Source organism: Ursus americanus, chromosome 8 (assembly GCF_024610735.1).
Source record: "Ursus americanus isolate L20-20 chromosome 8, mUrsAme1.1.p, whole genome shotgun sequence".
Lineage (NCBI taxonomy): Eukaryota > Metazoa > Chordata > Mammalia > Carnivora > Ursidae > Ursus > Ursus americanus.
The window spans coordinates 22850098-22870030 of record NC_142134.1 but is presented as its reverse complement, the minus strand read 5'-3'; the positions used below and the strand labels follow the sequence as shown (position 1 = coordinate 22870030).

General features: G+C 44.7%; 1 protein-coding gene and 1 pseudogene across 3 annotated transcripts in view; one reads left to right on the top strand and one right to left on the bottom strand.

Moving 5' to 3' along the window:
* Positions 1-19933, top strand: part of ANXA3 (annexin A3) — a 58635-nt gene that overhangs the window by 5325 nt on the left and 33377 nt on the right. The window contains exons 1-2 of one of the 3 annotated variants that reach the window (XM_045790223.2): positions 5778-5892; positions 8542-8593. In XM_045790223.2, the coding sequence (XP_045646179.2) occupies positions 8579-8593 (15 nt within the window). In that variant the 5' untranslated portion in view covers positions 5778-5892; positions 8542-8578. Of the gene's footprint in view, positions 1-5777; positions 5893-6439; positions 6537-8541; positions 8594-19933 lie in introns of those variants that run through there. The other 2 variants (XM_045790229.2, XM_087864057.1) reach the window with 2 other exon arrangements.
* LOC123789338 (large ribosomal subunit protein eL28 pseudogene) lies at positions 11775-19264 on the bottom strand (annotated as a pseudogene).

Below are 19933 nucleotides of genomic sequence, written 5' to 3'. Positions count from 1 at the left end.
ACAAGCCAAACCAAAAGTTTACAGACATCTGAATGACAATTGATTAGTTCTGATCTTTTTCTTCAAGTTAATATTTTCACTAAAACTTTTCTCAGGACCATAGCAATGGCAGTGAGGCAACCTTATGCTGTGATTGAGAAATACCGGGCACACTGATTTCAAATGAAAAATCAAGTACGAAATTCTTTCAAATGATAGTGTTAAAATCATTCAGATTGCATTGCCTACTTCCCTGGCTGTCCCGAACTTTTTGTTTCCCTCTTGTTCTAAAGCCACAAGTCCTTTCCCGAGAATTTAGCATTATATATAACAAATTATAAAGCATTTTGAATTACTGACTTTAGCTTGCCAGGAGTTGGTCTTGACCTCAGTCAGATTATAAACTCATTGATATCTGAACTATGTTTCATTTTTTCCTTTCAATCTTCCATAACACCTAACAGGCACTGTTATGCCTTACAGGTGGTGTGCAGTCAATAAATATTTACCAATGAATTTGAATTAAAATAAATCCACACCACTGTTTTGATCAAAAGGCAATAAATTGAGAAAAGCAAGATACAAAACTATAAAAATATACTGCCTTTGTGTAATAAAGGGAGGAAATAAGAATGTATATTTGTTTTGCTTGATTTTACTTAGCGAAACAATGAAAGAATGTACAAGAAAGAAAGTACTTACCTGAAGGGGGCAGCAGTGAGAGGAAAGGTTGAGGTTGGGGGGACCTGCGGGGGGGGGGGGGTTAAGAGCCAAGACTTTGATGGACCTCTTTATAGAATTAAAAAAAAAAAAATTTAACCATGTAACCATCTTAAGAAAGTTTTATTAACTGAGGAAGTTCAACTATTCCTTTTCTCTCTTAAGTTGTCTTAGCAATGACCAGATCTATTCAATTACTGTTTGGCTCTGATAGGAGGATCTAACGCCACTGCTTGGAGGGTAGAAGCGAAGGGCACCCAGTGGAGGTCATGCCCACAGGAGTGCTGAATTTGTTTCCTACTGCTGCTGTAGCAGATTACCCCGTTTAGTGGCTTAAAATGACACAAATGTATTATCTTACAGTTCTAGAGGTCAAAAGTCCAAAATGGGTCTCACAAGACTAAAATCACAGTGTTGGTGGGCTGCACCCCATCCGGAGGCTTCAAGGGAGAATCCATTTCCTTGCCTTGCCCACAGAGGCCCCTGCACTCCTTGGGTCATCACTCCCTTCTCTCTTCAAAGCCAGCAATGACCAGTTGATCCTTTCTCCCTGAGTCAGCTCTCTGCTCAGCCTCTGCTTCCCTCTTCCCCATATAAGCACCCTTGTGATTATACTTGGCCCACCTAGATATTCCAGGATAATCTCTTTATATTAAGGTCCACTGATTAGCAAGCTTAATTCCATCTACAACCACAGTTCTCCCTTACCGTGTAACATAACATATTAAAAGTTTCCAGGGATTATTTTGGGCCGTTATTTTGCCTACCATACAGGTCCATCATAATTTGGTGCAGAATTTTGAACCACAGAAGTCGGAATGCCCAAACCATTTGCCCCTCTCCTACTGTTGCATGTCAACCAACTGTTTGCACATGGGTCTCTTTTGTTGAATGATTTACTTCCAGAAATGGGAGGGACCCATAAAAGGCAATTAATCTATATTTCTTTCCCTGTCTACTAAGCTAACAAGGGGTCATAAATAATGGCGGTTTCTGTTGTTAGAGAATGTGACTGTAACTCTGGAACTTTTGAACATAAAAGAATGGTTTCACCTAGATTACCTGCTAGCCCTTTCTCCTCCCCCTCATTCTCATGGAAGCCCCTTGGGTCAACCTCTTGGCATTATGTGTAGATTTATCATTGTCATGATTAAGATAAGCTTTGGAGCAGGTTGACTGGGTTTGAATCTGAAGTACATGATTTACTGGCTATGTGACCTTGGCCCAGGATCTTACAATGTACAGTTTATGCAGCTTTTAGAAATGATGCATACGAGGACCTACCTCATTTGGTTGAGGTGAAAATTAAATAAGATGATGTGTACAATACATTGAGAACAGCACCTGGCATATAGCTGGTGCTTAAAAAAAGTGAGCTAAATTGTTGATTATTTTGGTGTTTCAAAGACCAAAATAATATTTGCTGGTTTATTGGTTGAGCTCATTTTCCTCAGAAGGTCTTATTTCCACGGCTGACATTCTCCTGGGATGTTGAGACCTTCAATATTCCTACCTGTGCCCAGATATTGGATGTAGGAGTCTTTCTAGTTGTCCATCCAACCTAAATATTGGATGTAGGAGTCTTTCTAGTTTGTCCTTGTTCCATTTGATAATGTTTTCCATGTTGGGAGTTCCCAACCTCTCCTCAACACCTCTCTGTATCCTGCTAAGGTGAGTTAGCTATGGTTCAGAATTATCCCCTGCCCACCCACCCACCACTCACTGGGATTGGCCAATAGGATATTAGAAGTCATGGTGCAAGCAAGGGCCTGAGAAGTGCCTGTGCGGTTGAGTGTGCCCTCTTGCACTCCGACACACCAGAACAGTCTCCTCCAGGTAGCTGTTGCCCTTTTAGCCTGGACTCAGAATGAACACATGAAGCAGAGCCACCCCAGCCATCCCGCTGATCGGAGAGAATAAATGACTTCTTTTAAGCTCCCGAATTTCAGGATGGTTTGTTATATAGCATTATGGTGGCGGTAGCTGATACATTTGACCATCCTCTCAAAATTTTTCACAATATTGTCCCATTTAAAAACTCTTTGAAGTCACCTAATCTGCAACCTATTAATGCCTTCCCCTAGTAACCACCTGCTCCCTGTACCAAGCATTCAGTGTTTTCTCTTTTTTCTTTCCTCACTTTATTTTCAAGTGATAATGTCATCAACCCACGTGAACAAGAAACTATGTACAATAATGTTCACTGCAGAATTATTCACAGTAGAAAAATATTGAAAACAATGAAACAATGTAATGTCCATCATCAGAAGATGATGAACCATGATGTAGTCATAAAATGAAACACAATGCAGCAGTTACAGTGACTGTAGCTACCAGAGAAGCTAGAATTGAACAGAAAGAGGTAGTGGAAGAATATACAATATGACATCATTATATTTAAAGTCTAAAAACCTGCTAAAGTGTTATGTAATACTTACGGCTGTATCAATATTTTGAAGCAAGTATAATAACATGCACAAAAATAATAACACTGAGTTTATTGGTGGGTTATCTCTGGAGGAAGTGGGGACAAATGGATTCGAAAGAGCACAAAAGGAACATCAATTGTTATCATTTACCTTTAAAATATCTTGAAAACTTTCTAATGAATACAACATATTGTTTAAGCTTTGATAAAGCTGGGTGATGAGTACACGGGTAGTCAACATATTTATAATATCATTTATTCTTGTTGGTATCTTTAAAAATATTTCACAATTAAAAATTTTATGTAGTAACTTTTTAAGACGAGACTGTGGGAGTTGTAAGCTGCTTGCTATGGCCTGAATGTTTGTGTCCCCCCAAAATTAATATGTCAAAATCCTACCCCCCAAACAATGGTATTCGGAGGTGGGGTCTTTGGGGTGATCAGATCAGGAGGACAGAGCTGTCATGAATGGGATTTGTGCCCTTATGAAAGAGGCCCCAGCGAGCTCTGGTGCCCTTGAGGCCATGTGAGGCACAGCAAGAAGACAACTGTCTTCGAACCAGGAAGGGGGCCCTCACCAGACGTGAAACCTGCTGGAGGCTTGATCTTGGGCTTCCCAGCCTCCGGAACTGTGAGAAGTAGTATTTGTTGTTTATACACCCCCCCAGTCTCTGGGAGCCCGTTATAGTGGCCTGAACGGACTAAGACACTGGTCTTCTCCACTGTTCCTGTGTCAGGTTGTTCCCAGCCCTCTTGGTTGTTGTCCAACTGGGTCTCTTGAACAAATCCTAGAATTGGCTCCAAGCTAGAGGGGCACCTGCTTCTCTCTGGGAAAGGGTGCCTGTTCCACCCTGACCTCCATCCTTTGCTTTTGTCCTCAGGCCTTTGTTGTGGAGTCCTGCGTGTTCAACTGCACTTCATTAATGTGAAAGGCAAGACAAAGGACAGCGGAATCCTATTTGCAACAGCCCAAACCACAATTGCCCCAATTCCACCTCTAACTAACTGTCACTTTTGAAGTCCAAGTGGCAGAGACTCTAGAGTCTCCCTATAGGATTTTAATTTTCTCTTCTCTTTTGATTCCTTGTTTATGGAAACTAAAGTTAGCGTAACTAACTTTTTAGAGGATGAATTAGAGCTGTCTGCCAGTCTCCCTCAAACACTTTCGGTACTTCCTTACTTCTGCTGAATTATGCCCCAATACCTGAAGTGTGTCATTCAAGATCCAGCCCTGCTCTGAGGAAAGGTACATAAGGGCTGGGGCCAGTGCTGAGTCCCAGTTATGACACTTTTTACTCAAGCGGCTTTGGATAAATTGACTTTTCTAAGCTTGTTTCCTCTGCTGCAAATTCTGAGAAAAATAGCACCTCCTAGAGTCGCCTTGAAGATAAAAGAGGGAATGCAGTCAGGTACTGAGTCCAATGCCTGATACCCAATAAATGGTAGCTTCTATCGTTCTCTACTACATCCTTCAACACACAATTCCCTCAACACAACCAGGGCTTTGGTTTTTCGCCTCCTTCATTCGTTTTATCGTTCCAGGTGCCTAGAATGCGCTTGCACCCTGTTATCCCCCCCAAGTCTGTGCTTCGAATCCTCACACTAGACAGCCAATACGCTCAGCAGAGGAACAACAAGACTACCTGGGTTCAAAAATCTAGTTCTGCCATTTCCTCCCTGTGTGACTTTGCTGAAGTTACTTAATCTCTCTGTCCAGGTTTCCTCATTTATAAAATCTGGATAATCACAGTACAGATATCCCCCCGCTTCCCAAAGTGCCTGTTAGGCTTCTTCGCTGTCACCAAATACCTACATTATGAGTACCTGTTTCTGCTAACTGAAAGAAGAAAGGAAAAAAGGCAAAATCGAATACAGTCTTGAGCGTTTGTTCAGCAGCAGGCATTCATTATAGGGGGAGCAGACACCCCGAGCCAGAGTGCCCGCCCCCCCAGCTCTTTCCCCCACCCCATCACTCCGAGCATCTCAGCATCAAGTCACCATAGCTTGAGAACTGGATCTCTGAACCCCTGTGTTGTATTTTGATTTATTTTTCCGTCTGTTGGCAACGTGTGTCTAAGGTATCAGAAAAGCCTAAGAGAGGGTATTTTGGGGGGGATCTGCGAATGCCCAAAAGTTTTTTCCATATAAATTCATGGTGATCGTTTCTTCACGCCGTTTCAGCTTAGGAAAGGTTTCACGGGAACTCTCCTTTCAGATACCGAGAAAACTCTATCTACCTCAGAGGGCTGTGGCAAGATTTAAATCAGGGCATACTCGTAAGGAGTTTAGAACTGTGCCTGGCACAAAGTAACTGCTCCATAGGTGTCATGGGCTGGCGCCAGTGTTAGGTGTTCGCCCTCTGTTCCAGGCTCCAGGCGAGGGAGCAGGGACGCACTCCTCTTTGAATCCACAATGCCTTGAACAAAATAAGCACTGCAGTAGATCTGGAGAACGTGCTGCAAGCGCAGCAGAAGTGTAAACCGAGGGAATAGGGGTCAGTAGGAGGATGGCGGGAGACGAGGGTGGGAAAGCTTGGACACCCCGGAAAGCCGAGGGCTGCGGCGCGAGGGAGCAGCCCTGCAGCCCCAGCGGCGGAGGGGCGCGGCTTGCCTTTCCCGGGGCCTCGGGCGCCGGTCAGGTGGAGCCGGGAGGCGGGGGGAGGGGCGGAGGAAGGGGTGCGGTCGCGGGCGCGGAGCCGCGGCGGCCGGGGCGCACTCCCTCTCTCGCCTTGCTCCCGCTCAGCAGGTCCCTCGGCCGCGCTGCAGGTAAGATCAGCCTCCCCGCGAGGCGCCCGCGGCTGCCCGGCAGCTGGGAGCGGAGGGCACGGGCCCACTTCCCCGGGAGCGCGGCCCACGGCGCAGACGCGCGGGCGGCTGGGGAGCAGGGCCTGAGGGGCTTCAGCGGCAGAGGGTCCGCGTCCCGCATTGCGGAGGAAACTGAGGCCCAGAGGAGCAAACACGGTGCGCCCTGGGAGGGTCACCCAGCTCTGGTGAGGGCGGGGCGCAAACTGACACCCAGCTGTCCGGCCCCCGAGACCCTGCACTTTCTGGGAGCCGGCTGGCCATCTCAGCCTCCCCAGTCCTAAACGTCTTGCGGACAGAAAAAGAGCAGGGAGTCAGAACTGTCCTTTGCGTCCCTGGCGAACCAGGAGAGGCTGGCCCAAGCTCTGAGCTCGGTTCTGAGCACTTGGAACCCCACCCATCCTTGTGAGCATTTGCTCCTCTTAAGGTAGACCATTTATTTTACTTCATTTAATTTTTTTTAGGTGGTAAAAGAAAAGCGTATTTAGATGTTGAGCGTTGGGAATCAGAGAAGTTTGCTTTTCCTTGAGAAGACTCACCTTTTCTTTGATTGCAACAGAGTCGCAGCCACTACTCATGATTCATCCCGCTGGCATTTGAGTCAGCAGGTGGGGAATCTGAGCGCTTGATTGCAAATGACCGTGTATAGGAAACTGTGGTTTGTGCGGGGCCCCGGAGGCTCCGGGTCGCTGGAGGCCCCTCCGGCTGCTGATAAGGAGTCACACTGCTGGATAGAAATTCTTGCCCGGGATTTGTGTTCTGCACACACAGCAAGACTCTGCCCTTGGGGAGAGCTAACATTTACAGCTTGTTTTATCAACATCATAAAAAAATGTAACGCGTTAAAACGTTGTTCTCCAAAGATATCCCCACTGGCCTCAGGAAGGCAGAAAACCTCAGACTGACGAGAAAGGGAGTTTAAAGATGTAAAGACACCCAGGATCTTGTTCTCAGAGCTGTGGTGATTGTGTAGGGCCATCTGTTGAGAAATAGGGATGAAAGGAAATGATGTAGATGCTCGAATCCCTTTCTGAAAGGATGTTTAGATTGTTGTTAGGTCATTTGGCCCCCACTGTGGAGTGATTTCTTCTTAACATGGGTGGACACTGGGGAGGGTGTGTGCTATGGTGAGCGCTGGGACTTGTGTAAGACTGATGAATCACAGACCTGTACCCCTGAAACAAAGAATACATTATATGTTAATAAAACTTTTTTTAATTAATAATAATTGTTAATAATTTACAAATTATCCTGGATCAACACACACTGAGCATCAGCTGTGACAACGTACGGGGCAGGCACTGGGGTAAGGCGGAGCATGGGTATTAACTTCCTGTATTTACAGTGTGACTCTCCAGATTCCGTAGGGGGGACACCTGCTTGCTGTGTACCTAGAACATTATTGAACCTTCTCTGTGCCCCAGCTTCTTTATATGTAAAGTGGAGATGTTCTTAATGACACCTAGCTCCCTAGATTATTGTGGGACTTATATTAAATCATTCATTCATTCAGTATTTCTTTAGTGCCTTCTATCCCCCAGTGAACAAATATGACAGAAAGCCTTGTGGCATTAACCTTCTAGTGTTTTTTATATGACCTGGCACATAATAAGCACTCAAAATCCTAGCTGATACTATTATAGATATGATTTCGATCCCCGCCAGCCATAGCCTTCCTCTTCGCTTTGTACGGATGAGGAAACCGAAGCTCAGGGAAACTGAACTTTCAGAGGCAAAACCAGAACTGGTGACACCTTATCCGCTGTGTACCTAGAGGGATGTAGTGTTAGACCTGGTGACCAGAAAGCCCCCTGCCCCAGGCTCCAGAGGGCCTGAGAAAATCAGGCTAAGTATTTCCAGGGAATGCTGGTGTCATTTCCTACTGAACTTTGTTCTGGGGCTTTTGTTGAATTTTTAGACTATTTTGTTCCCAGGATTGGTGGGAGCGACTTGCATTTCTAAATCAACTCTGGAGATATGCCAGCATGTTTGAATAATGTCTACATATGAAAAGTGCCTGGGTTCCCAATAGGGCTCCACCAAAGAACTGCCCTTTTTACCTCTGGGCCCTACCAGGAACCTGACTGCCTCCTCAAAGAGTGGGCATGTCTGTTTATAACAGGCTGTAGGCTTAGAACCTTGTAAAATGTAAATGGGATATCAATCAAACACGAAGAATCCAATTGAAGCCAGCTAAAATTTGTTTGAGGGTGGGATCCGGAGAGACAGTTTCTGTTTCTGTTGTTGTTTCCTAGGATGGCGTCTATCCTGGTTAAAAGAACTCAGTAATCAATATAGTTCTATTGGATTTTTAAATGAGTCAAGAATTTATTTTCCAAGAAACATACTTGTAAGCCCCTTAAGCATGGAGACTTTTTTCTCTGTTTTGACCCCTTCCCAGGTCCAGCACAGTCCCTTGTACATAGTGGGTGCTCGTAAATGTTTGTTTAGCAAATAGGGTACTTGGTGCTGGAGACACATCGCCTTACTAAGATGGTTTCTCTTTGAATGTTGACTTCTATTTTCTGGATTAAAGATTAGGGTTATTCAGAGATTATGGTATTCTGAATCCCAGATTTATTCTGTTTAGTAATTTTTTTTTTCTTTTAATAGGTTTGTGTGATCTTAACTCAAGCAAAGGTGGGCTATCATGGCTTCTATCTGGGTAAGTAAAACTCAAGTCTTCACTAGACAGTAACTTATCGGAGTCAAATCAAAATACAAAAAGTTAAAATATTAAGAAAAATCTCTTGAAAGTTGATAAAAGTTGAAACTATAACATGCCAAGAAAGCGAGGGGATATCTAAAAATAATAAAATATAAACGTGTATTGTAGAGGTACATAGTTAAAATAATTTGCGATGACCCCAAAGTAGAGGTTAACAACAGAGCGAATTTAGTGTGTGATTTGGGAGTTTACTACATGATACGGAGAACATTTCATATCAGGAAAAGATGGCTTATTCAACAAATAATATTAAGAAAATTTCTAGCCATTTGGGAAAAAAGTAAATCTGTATTCCGTCCCCCTTCTTACATTAAAATGCATTTCAGAGGGATAAAATACTGAAATGAAAGAGAAAAAATATGGGTGAATGTTAAAAATAATCATGGAGTAGGGACGGCAGCTACAACTATGACACAAACCAAAAGCCTAAAAGAAAGATATTGATCTACTTAACTGCATATAAACTTATGATTTATTACTGCAAACAACACTATTAGTAGAGTCAGAAGACAACGCACAGGGCGAAAATATTTGGAGCACATCAGACAAAAGACATATTTTCTTAACATAAAAATTACTTGAATAAATCAATAAAAAAAAGACTTGATGGAAAAATTTGTCAGAGACATGAGTAGGACATGAAAAGAATTATAAATGTCCTACAAACATGAAAAGATGCTCTCTCTCACTAGGAAATAAAGAAATGTAAATAACACAATGAGAAGCCATTTCTACCTAAGAATTGGTCTAGGTGAAAAAAACGTACAGTAAGACCAGTATTGCAGAGTCTGGGCAAGACAGGTACCCTCATACTCTGATCATGGGAGACTAACTCTGGCACCCTTTTGGCTGGCATATTGGTGTATCCATCAGTGTTTAAGTGCACACCCCGTTAGCCAGTTACTCCACTTCGGGGTACTTATCTTATCCATACGCTTGCATAAGGCTGAAAAAATATAGGCCTAAAGACATTCATTTGTATTAATGAAAATATGCAGACAGCATAAATGGCCACCCATGGTGTATAAAATTATTAAATTACTCATTTGAAACCTACAGCCATTTTTCAAAGATATATTTATTTATTTGAGGAGGGGGGCTGAGGGAGAGGGAGAGAGAGTCCCGAGTATTCTCTGTCGTGAGCACGGAGCCCAGCGCTGGGCTGGATCTCACGACCCTGAGATCACAAGCTGAGCCGAAACCAAGAGTCGGGTGCCCACCCGACTGAGCCACCCCAGCGCCCCTGGCTTACAGACATTTTTATGTGATTGTTAAAAAGAATGGGGATAAAGGGGGTCAGTTCTCTATATATTGACATAAGAAAATGTCCAAAGATATGTTAACCAATAAAAAAAATCAAGTTACAGAATAGTATGTACAGAATGATTCTGTTTACTTTTTTAATTTTTTAAAGATTTTTACTTATTCCTGTGAGAGAGAGCATGAGCAAGGAGGGGCAGAGGGAGAGGGAGAAGCAGACTCCCCGCTGAGCAGGGAACCCCATGTGGGACTCAGTCCCAAGACCCTGGGATCACGCCCTGAGCCGAAGGCAGACACTTAACTGACTGAGCCACACAGGTGCCCCAAGATTCTGTTTAAAAGCTGTAAAAAGAAAAGAAAAAAAATATACATAAAGACTATATTACATGACAACTTTCCAGAAAGGCAGAACTGTGAGGAAGGCCACATTTAGTTTTCAGTGCATCACCTTCCATGCTCTAATTTTTTTGTTCATGATGAACATACATTATATTTCTTAAGTGAGGGACAGAAAACCTTGAAGAATAGCTTGTATGGAGATATACCAGCCTGAGATATGGGTGGTGTGGTGGGTGGTGTGGTGGATGGTGTGTTGCTGGGAGGTGTGCTGCTGCGAGGTTTGCTGGCCCCAGGTTATCCCCTTACCACTGGCCGGGAGGCCAAGCTGTCCTCTTTCCAGGTCTAAAATTCCCACTGCTATTATGAATACTTAGTAGCATCAGATGGGGGGGAGAGGCATCTCTCCAAAATACTGGTGTTAAAAAAAAAAAGTCTCCTCTAGTCTTTGTCCATTAGTAAACCGCCATGGGATTAACTGGTCAGGCTCTCCAATTAGTTGGTCAGCTGACACCTTCAAAGTTGTTACTCTCTTACTGTGCCTAGTTTATGAAGTAAACTTTATCGTAGTTTCACCAGTTTAGGAAAAAAAATGTGGTGTATGTAGGATTCAGTACTCTCTGCAGTTTCAGTGGGGGTCTTGGAACGCACCCCCACTAGATGGGGGCAGGGCTACTGTGTAGACATGCCATGGAGTATTATTCAACCTTAAAAGGGAAGAGAATTCTGATACATGCTGCAACATGAGTTAACCTTGAGAACATTATGCTAAGTGAGGTAAACCAGTAATAAAGAGACAAAGTACCATGACTCCATTTATCTGAGGCATTGAAAGTAGTCAAATTCACAGAGACCGAAAACAGAGTTGTGGCTGCGGGCTGAAGGGGATTTGTTGCTTACTGGGTATAGAATTTCAGTTCTGCACAGTGAAAAAGTTCTGGAGGCCTGTTTCACAATAATGTGAATATTCTCGCCACGGCTGAACTGTGCACTTAAAAATAGTTGGTGTGGTAAACTTTATGTCATGCTTTTTTTACCACAATAATTAAAAAAAAAAAAACCTGAGATTTCTGTAAATATTCTTATCACTAAATTTCATCTGTTCTCTTTTTCCCTCTTACACACAAAAGCACATACACACCTGAACACAAATAAGCAATCAAGTCCACGCTTTTCCCCAAAACTATAGATCCGTTTGTGGTTACTAGTGGATGATGAGTTTGTTGGAGTGATATGATCAAGAGAGAAGACTCTGGTCGCTATTTTAGGACATTGCTGTTGTGGATGAAACAATAGCCGGTTTCCTAGGTCTTTAGATTCTAGGTGTGTAGCGACCCTCCCATTGTTTCAGATGAGTCAACAATCTGTGTTGCATGCCTATTTCCTTTGTTTGGAAATGTTGCCTGGCTCTGTTCTCCTACTTAACCCCTGATGAAAAGGCCTGATACCTTATCACTTTGGGCTCTTTGGACCCAGGGTCTCTTTAGGTTGCTTTTAGGTCTGTAGCAAGTACTCAGGCAACCTACAGATTAGAATGGCTTGGGAACATGACGGATGTGTGGTTGATATCCTTATTGCTTTGGAAGTGGCGGGCAGGTGTCCAGGAGCTCTCGGTGGGGCGGGCCCACTGCCTCTTCTCCATCACAGGCTTCTGGCTGAGCAGGATGGCGGGGGCTCTGCGAACGGCAGTCGTGCGGAGATCTGGGCCGAACTTGTACTCGAGGATCGTGTACCTGATGCTGCTGAGAGGGCCCTGGGCGCTCTTGTTCATGGTGGTCCGCACGTAGGAGGTGGCAAGTTTCCTGTGGCCGGATCTCCGCTTCATGGCCACCACTACACCTTTGCCATGGGCCATGGGCTCCACGCCCACAGTCGTATGCTGAACCGGAGCCTGCAGGTTACTGGGCTCGGTGCTGTATGTCTGCTTGTTCCTCTTGATCGGGAAGCTGGAACAGTCCCGGAGGGCCATCCACTGCAGGTGCACGGGCTAGCGGTGGCTCCTCTCACTACCGCAGCTGGAGACGGAAAGAGCAGGACCCTGACTTTTTATTAAGATACCATAACAATATCTTTCCGATGTGTGCCTTCCCCAGAGCTGGCTTCCTCAAGCGGATATTCTGGGCTCTTTGCTCCTTGGTCAATTCCTAACTTCCTTTGACCATTTGTTTGAATCTTCAGATTAGTATTTGTATTATCCTCCTAAAATTTTTCTAAACTCCTAATCACCATAATCACTATGAATTGTTATAACGTCCTAACTTGCTATACATTTTCCCTTCCCCACTCCAAACTCGACTTTATAAATGAGGAAGGGGAATAGGGAGCCACTCTGGAACGGAGGGATAAAAGACATTTTACGAAAATGTAACGTCACATGAATAGGATGCCTGCAAACTTTGCCTCGAAGGAGTTCATCAAAAGCGTAGTGGGACAATTAAAGCAGCAAGTTCCAGCTGTACTGGGCTCTCCTGGGAGCAGAAGGAAGACGGTCCAGCCACAATCCCAGGTCTTCTTTTCGTACCTCTCTAATTGGTTAAAAGGCGGGCTCTTAAAGATGACGTGGAGCAAGTCACTTAGTCTCCTGCTGTCTCTGCTACCTCACCCGTGGAACGGGTACAACAATAGGACCAGCATCATTTAGTGCTTGTGAGAATTATCGCAGTTCATGTAAAACGCATTGGCAGTGCCTGGCATGTGGTGAGCAGTCATGAATGTGAGTTGTAATCATTATCATTTCAGTATGCTATTTTTAAAAAAGCATATTCCTTGCTATTTATTATCCCTGCAACTGCTTTAGTAAAGGAGTTTCTGCCTGTCTCCTGGGCCTGATTTTATTACAAATCAACAGCATCCTCCTCCCCATTGGAATGATTGTCTCTGAGCCATCTGAAAACAGATGGATCTTCCCCAAATCAATTTTTTCTGACCACTCCTATTTGTAGTATTTTTTTAGAACAGTTTCAGGTTCGTAGCAAAATTGAAGCGAAAGTACGGAGATTTGCTGTATACTCCCTGCCCAGACACATGCATAGGGCCCCCCATTATCATCATCCCCCACCAGGGTGGTACATTTCTTACAACTGATGGACCCGCACTAACTCCTCATAATCACCAGCGGCCACAGTTTACCTTTCAGTTCACTCTTGGTGTTGTACATTCTGTGGTTTGGATATTTATATGTATTTAAAGACATAGAGTACTCTGTTCCCACTCCAAGTGGGTACACTGCAGTACAATTCTGACACGAGCTACCTGGAGTTAAACGCTACAGGTTGAAGAACTCGGCCCTCACTTCCGACGTCAGCTGCAAGTCTCAGAGCCCCTGCCCTTCCGACGCATACAGTTGGGGATTTCCATGACCCTCTTGCATTCAGTAATTGTCCACAACAACTCACAGAATTCGCTGAAAGTGCTGTATTTACGGTTACAGTTTTATTATAAAGCCTACCTATGCATAAAGCAAGTTCTGGAAAGGCCCTGTCCCCATGGAGTCAGGACAGATCACCCTTCCTGCACATCGTGTGTCCACCAGCCAGGGAGCTCCTCCGAACCTCTATCCAGAGTTTGCCCTGGGATTCCATTACATAGGTGTGATTGATGAAACCACTGGCCATGGGACCGAACTTAATCTCCAGTCTCCTTCCTCTCCCAGACTGCCAATCATCCCCATCCCGTACCTATCTAGAGGTCCACCGTGAGTCACCTCGATAGGATAACAAAGACATTCCTGTCGGGAAATTCCAGTGGTGTTGATGCCCTCTGCCAGGAACCCAGGACAAAGACTAGAGATGTGCTTTATCGTACCACATATATACCTCACGTGGAGGCTGCACAGAATTTCTGGAGTATCATATTCCTTTATTCCTTTTCTAAAATTATATTAACACTCAGGCACTGGTTACCTTGTGCTGGTCAGAACCTCTGCTTGGACGTTCCTATCTTAAATAATAAGTAACACTGGGGAAAATGAGTAATGCTTTGTAATAAATACAGATTAGCAGATAGAATCACTCAACTCATGGGGTCTGTGGAGGAGAAATACTTAAAGGGATTCTTGACAGTGGAAAGGTTGGGAAAGGCTTATCTAGGGTGGAAACTTGCTAATAGGAAAAATTAACCCTTGAAAATGTGTTCTTGTTGAGAAGGAGAACACAACTCTCCTTCCCCACCTGACCCTTCCTCTCTTTCCTGGGGATAAGACTGGTGCAGTTTCACCCATGAGGACACAATGGTCCCATTTCCACTGTGTAATGCAGAGTAATGACATCAACGGTAGGGCTCCCAGGAAAGGTGCAGTATGCTCTGTGAAAGAGAATTTGGGAGGGTAATGCCTTTCCGTTTCTGTTCCGTGGATGATACTAGTCCTGGGCATATGATACTACCGGTCCTGGCTACAAGAAGTTGGTGAGAGCCCTGTCCAGTTCATATGTCTTGCTTTGGTGGGAACATCCCATCAGACCTTTCTTTCCTAGTGTGTTTGCCCTTCCTAACCACGCAAATCTAAAACATGTGTGGGAAGAGCACCTGTGTTACACGCATGTGGTCGTGTTGAATTTCTCCTCTGGGCTCCCTGTCTACTGCATGTCAGGGCTGGAAGATCTGGCTCTATAACTGTTTTCGTTGAGCTGGACTCCACATCCCAAGGAGAATGGGCATCATGCCTGATTAGGTACTCTTCGACATGATGCAACTTCCGGTCTGGTGTGTGTTTTAAACCATGCTCCCCGAAGCGTATTGAGATAAATATTGGCAGCTGCAAAAATGGCCCTCTGCAGGAAGTTAATGAAAAACAGGTAAAGACCTGGCTTTCGAATCAAAACATTAGAGTTTGTTTCAGGACAGAGTGTAGAAAGAAACTGTCTAATCTGAGTGAGAAGAGAGAGGCTTCCCAGGAATGAATAGACCAAGCATTAAAAGAGCTGTCCTTTGCCACTCCCTGACCCCAACTCACCGTGAACGCACGGGTCCCCTCTTTCACATTTAATCACAACAAAAAGTGTAATTTGCCAAATCTAATGAGTAGCTGTTGAAGAAGCCTTGTAAATAAGAGGCAAAGAGGAAAAGAAAAAGTTTTAGCTTGAGAGCAAGGAATGTGAAGGGAAGGTGTAAATCTATTCTCTTGAAGGCCTGTGTTTTCGTGGATGCAGAGCGGTTGGAAAACGCAAGAACTTTAGAGCACCGAGCAATACTATCCATATAGACGCGAGGTCTCACATGAAATAAAAGAGGATAAGTCAAAAGGGCAGAAAATTCTCCAGTCTGCCCCTTCCTCCATGATCAGATCTTTGCTCTTTTATTTCTAACCATCTGTGTTTGATTAAATACGTCACCTAGGTTTGGGAGGCATGTTCAAATAGAGGCAGTGACAGCCTCATCTGAACAGCATTGACAAAACGTTTGAAGAATGCATTGCTCAGATTGCTGAGGTGTGGCATGGAGCTTTGAAAAGTCTGGTAGTGGCATTTGAGTATTATCAAAGAAAGCCAGACTCAGAATAAGAAAGCATTTTTTATTCACTTAGTCATTCAACAAATATTTACTAAGATCTACTATGTGCCAGACACTGTTTTGGGCTGGAGCCATATGCCTCTGATTTTATTAGGGAAGATGGCTAATAAACAAAGCAATAAATGTATAATATATAAAGTCAGTTTAAAGTACTCTGGAGAAAAGCAGAGGTGGGTAGTGACAGTAATGGGGAGTGTGATTTTCTGCTCAGATATGTGAGCAGAAGTCAACATGGAGTGAGGGAGTGAGCTGGGAGAGTATCTTGGGGAAGAGCATCCAGGCAGAGGGAACAGCAGGTGTAGCCTGAGGCAAGGAGTATTTGAAGAGCAATAAGAAAACTCCCATGGGGTGATAGGAGGGGGACAAGGAGATTCGGGGAGGTATTACACTTCTTTTTTCAGGATCCTCCAAGGGCCGCAAAGAATCTTAATAGTCCCAATAGCCTTTGTATAAGCTCTTCAAGGAGTTCCCATTATGTAGGTTTACTTTACATTAGGAAGAATTCTTAGCAACTTATTGTTAGGATTGTCACTTCCCAAACACATACTTACACAAAACTCATAAAATAATGTATATTGCCATCATGTCATGTGGGCATTAATGACTGTGGCCACAGATGCAAGAAATGTTCTTTCTGTAATATTACAAACAGCAAACGTCCCTAGTCTTGGTCCCTCATGGGTGGATTTCCATTCCCATAGAAGTGATGTGGGAGGAGAGTGGGTGTCACCACTGTAGTCCCAACATCCTGCCAAACCAGCACCATTTTCTAGCCAAGTACGCATTTCAGAAGATGTGGATGCTGCCAGATCCCCCAGTTGAGTAGGTTCCCTCTATTTTCCACATTTAGAGAGCAGATCCTACAACAGAGGTGTCTCTCCTAGAAGATGAAGTTAGAAGTGTACTTCATCTAACCGAGGATGTGGCCAGTATAGCCACCCTAGTCTTCAGCTCTTTGTGGCTCTTGGCCAAGAAGAGAGTTTGGTCAAGAACCCTTAGCTCAGCTAAACCTGACTTGGATTGTGGAGGAAAAATGTAATCCTCAGATACTGGTACTAAATAGCTCAAGAGAAGATGAATAGAAATTGTTTATAATCTGCTTCAAACAAATAATGAAAATTATTCTGAGAAAGAAGTTTGTGTTGCTACAGACTTTCTGGGGGCCCAGTGCTTCAGACCCAATCCAGACAGTTGTGTTTGCTGCGTCTACCAGAGAACCCCTGAGTGCTTGGAGAGACAGGAAGAAAGACATAACAGAATCACTGGAAACATCCCTGGTTCACCAGTCTTCCACCCCGGCATCTGGAACCACATTTGAAAGACCTGAAATAGCCTGCAGTCACAGAAATATTTCTAACCTCTTCCACATCTCCCAGGATACAATGGTCCCTTTGATTTCAGGATGTTTGAAGAGAGCGATTTCATCAAGCAGCCAGTTGTCTTATGTAGGCCTTGGAGAAATTCCACACCTTGGGATGTCATCATCTTCCTTCCATTTTCTTCCAGCAAACTCATTCACAGTTATTTATTAAGCATGTATCTGAAGACTGAGTACAGGGCTGGAGCTAGATATATCGTAATGAGTAAAACAAAAGTTCTCTGCCCCCTGGAATTTTATGGTGGGGGAGGTGGAGACACGGATGTAAACAGTGAGAGAGAATACTGAGTACTGAGTGCCCAAAAGGGGAAGGGTTGCTGAGATGGAGACCAACAAGACAGGACCTGCTCAGGTCCAGTGGCCAGAGCTGGCCTGTCAGAGAAGATGGCCTTTAAGCAGAGGAGTGAAGGTTGAAGAACATTCCAGATAGAGGGAACAGCATGAACAAAGGCATTAAGATGAGAAGGAATTCAACATACATCAGCTGGGCTGTCAGAGAACTGAACTGTGCTGGACAAGGGGGAGAGTAGCTGCAGGTGAGGGCAAAGAGGGAGGTTGGGCCAAGCCACGCAGGGCCAGGGCTGTGCGGACCAATGCCGCAGACGCCTTGACTGCTGTGTGGGAGGTGGTTGAAGGCGGGCGATGGAAGGAAAGGAGACTGCTGCAGATGCCCGTTTCCAGGGGAACAGTGATGGTGACTTGGACAAGAGCAGGGGCAGATGGGGAGAAGTGCACCGGAGATTATCTTTTTGAGATTGCTGATGGATTGAATGTGCAGGGAAAGAGAGATGCTTCAAAGGAGATTCCCAGTTTGTGGAGGTTGGTGCCATGTAGAGGAAGAAGGGCAAATTGGGGACCAGCTCAGAGAGCAGTCGGAATGCCTGGGTTCAAATCCTGTTGTGCCACAGATGAGCCATGTGACCTTGGACAAGCCTCTTCCCTCTCTGTGTCTTCTCCCCACTAAGTGGGGGGTCAGAATCATACCACCCTTGTAGGGTTTTGAGGATTAAATGAGTGGATATGGGTAAAGCCCAGGTAAATATCGTGGGGCTGTTACAGGGGAGAGGAAATCAGCTTCGGAGGAAATAATAGATACGTGAGACACAAAAGCAGATACATCACGTAGACTTTGAATATATAGACCAGTGTTCAGAATAGAAGTCTGGGCTGGAATGACAACTATGCGAGTTGTGCACAATTGGAAGGAAAGAAAAGAGATTTTCCATTTAGAAGTACCTATTCCATAGAAGTCAGGCAGAGGGGACGGGCTGACAAAGGGGAGTAAATGCAAGCTGGAGTGGCCAGGGATGGGGCCCAGGAGCCCAAAGAAGGCAGAAGTCTGGGGGGGTTGACTGTGAGTGACACACGCTTCTAAGAGGTCAGGATTTCTTCTGATTATAATCTGTGTTTCATGGAAAACCCAACCCAAATAGCTTGTGTGTCCTGCCTTCCCTAATTTCTGAATCATGCTTTCCTCCTACTCCGGCCCAACACTCTCCTCTGTTACCACATCCCAGTGCTCTTGCTCTGAGGCTCCCTGATGAAATCATTATATTTAAAAAAGAACAGAAGGCAAGTATGAATCTTTTCTCATTTGAGTGAGATAAGAAGAAATGCATACATTGCCCCTGGACCCCTCGGAAGCACTTCAAAGAAAGCCATGACGTCACTCGCTTCTCTCACGGCCATCAGGCACCGGAGGCTGACGATGCCTGCTTTGTCCACCCCCTGCTTCTCTTTGCTGCCCCTGGGTGGAAAGCCTGCGGGCAGTGGTGATGGGGCACCTTCTGTTTGCAGCGTCCCTGCCAGCCTGTGGGAGAAGCTGAGGCCCCTCGTGCTTGCCCTAGAGGACCAGAGTGGTTAGCAGTCCTGTCTCCGGCACCTTACCTGCTGTTTCCTGGGGCTGCCCTAACAGAGTTTCACAAACTGGATGTTTTAAAACAAGAGAAATGTATTCTCTCACAGTTCTGGAAGCTGGAGGTCTGAAAGCAAGGTGTGGATAGGGCCGTGCTTCCTCTGAAAGCTGTAAGGGAGTCCTTCTTCACCTCTTCCAGCTTCTGGGGATTTGCTGGTGCTCTTTGGGGTTCCTTGGCTCGCAGCTGCACAGGCCCAATCCCTGCCTTCATGGTCACATGGTCACACACCCTCCTGTGTGTCTCTTTCCTCACCTCGTTGTCTTCTGAGGACACCTGTCATGTTGGATTAGGGGCCCCCTCCATCCAGTAGGACCTCAGCTTAACTAAGCACATTTCAGTAACTTATATCCAAAGAAGGTCACAGTGTACAGTATTGTGGGCTCAGCCTGCCACTTATCTTTTTGGAGGGACACAATTCAACCCCTAACACTTGCCCCCCTGACCCTATTCCATCTCGGGGGCTTTTACAATAAGCTTTCTTTGGTTTGGAAAACCACCTTTTATTAGAAAAATTGAGTGAGAAGTCTCACATCTTCCAAGTTACGATTGCTTTATTGTTTTTTTGTTTTGTTTGTTTGTTTACTTGTTTTAGTCTACTCCATTTTTCCTTCTCTCATAAGCCTTCACGACCCAGCAGACTGTTTGGACATTGAGCAGAGAGTGATCATTTCTCCTCAGCTCTTCAACAGTTCCTGAGTCCTGGAGGTTTCTATGAGGCATTCATTTGAAAGCAGGATTTTTGGATGTAGCCTCTACAGGGCTTGATGAAGTGATGAGGGACTTGGCCTTACCTCACCCTCAAGGTGTACCAGCGAGTCTGGCTCTGCAGCATTTGGCTTTAAATATGTTTCTTGTCAACAGGATTGGCACCCGGTGTTT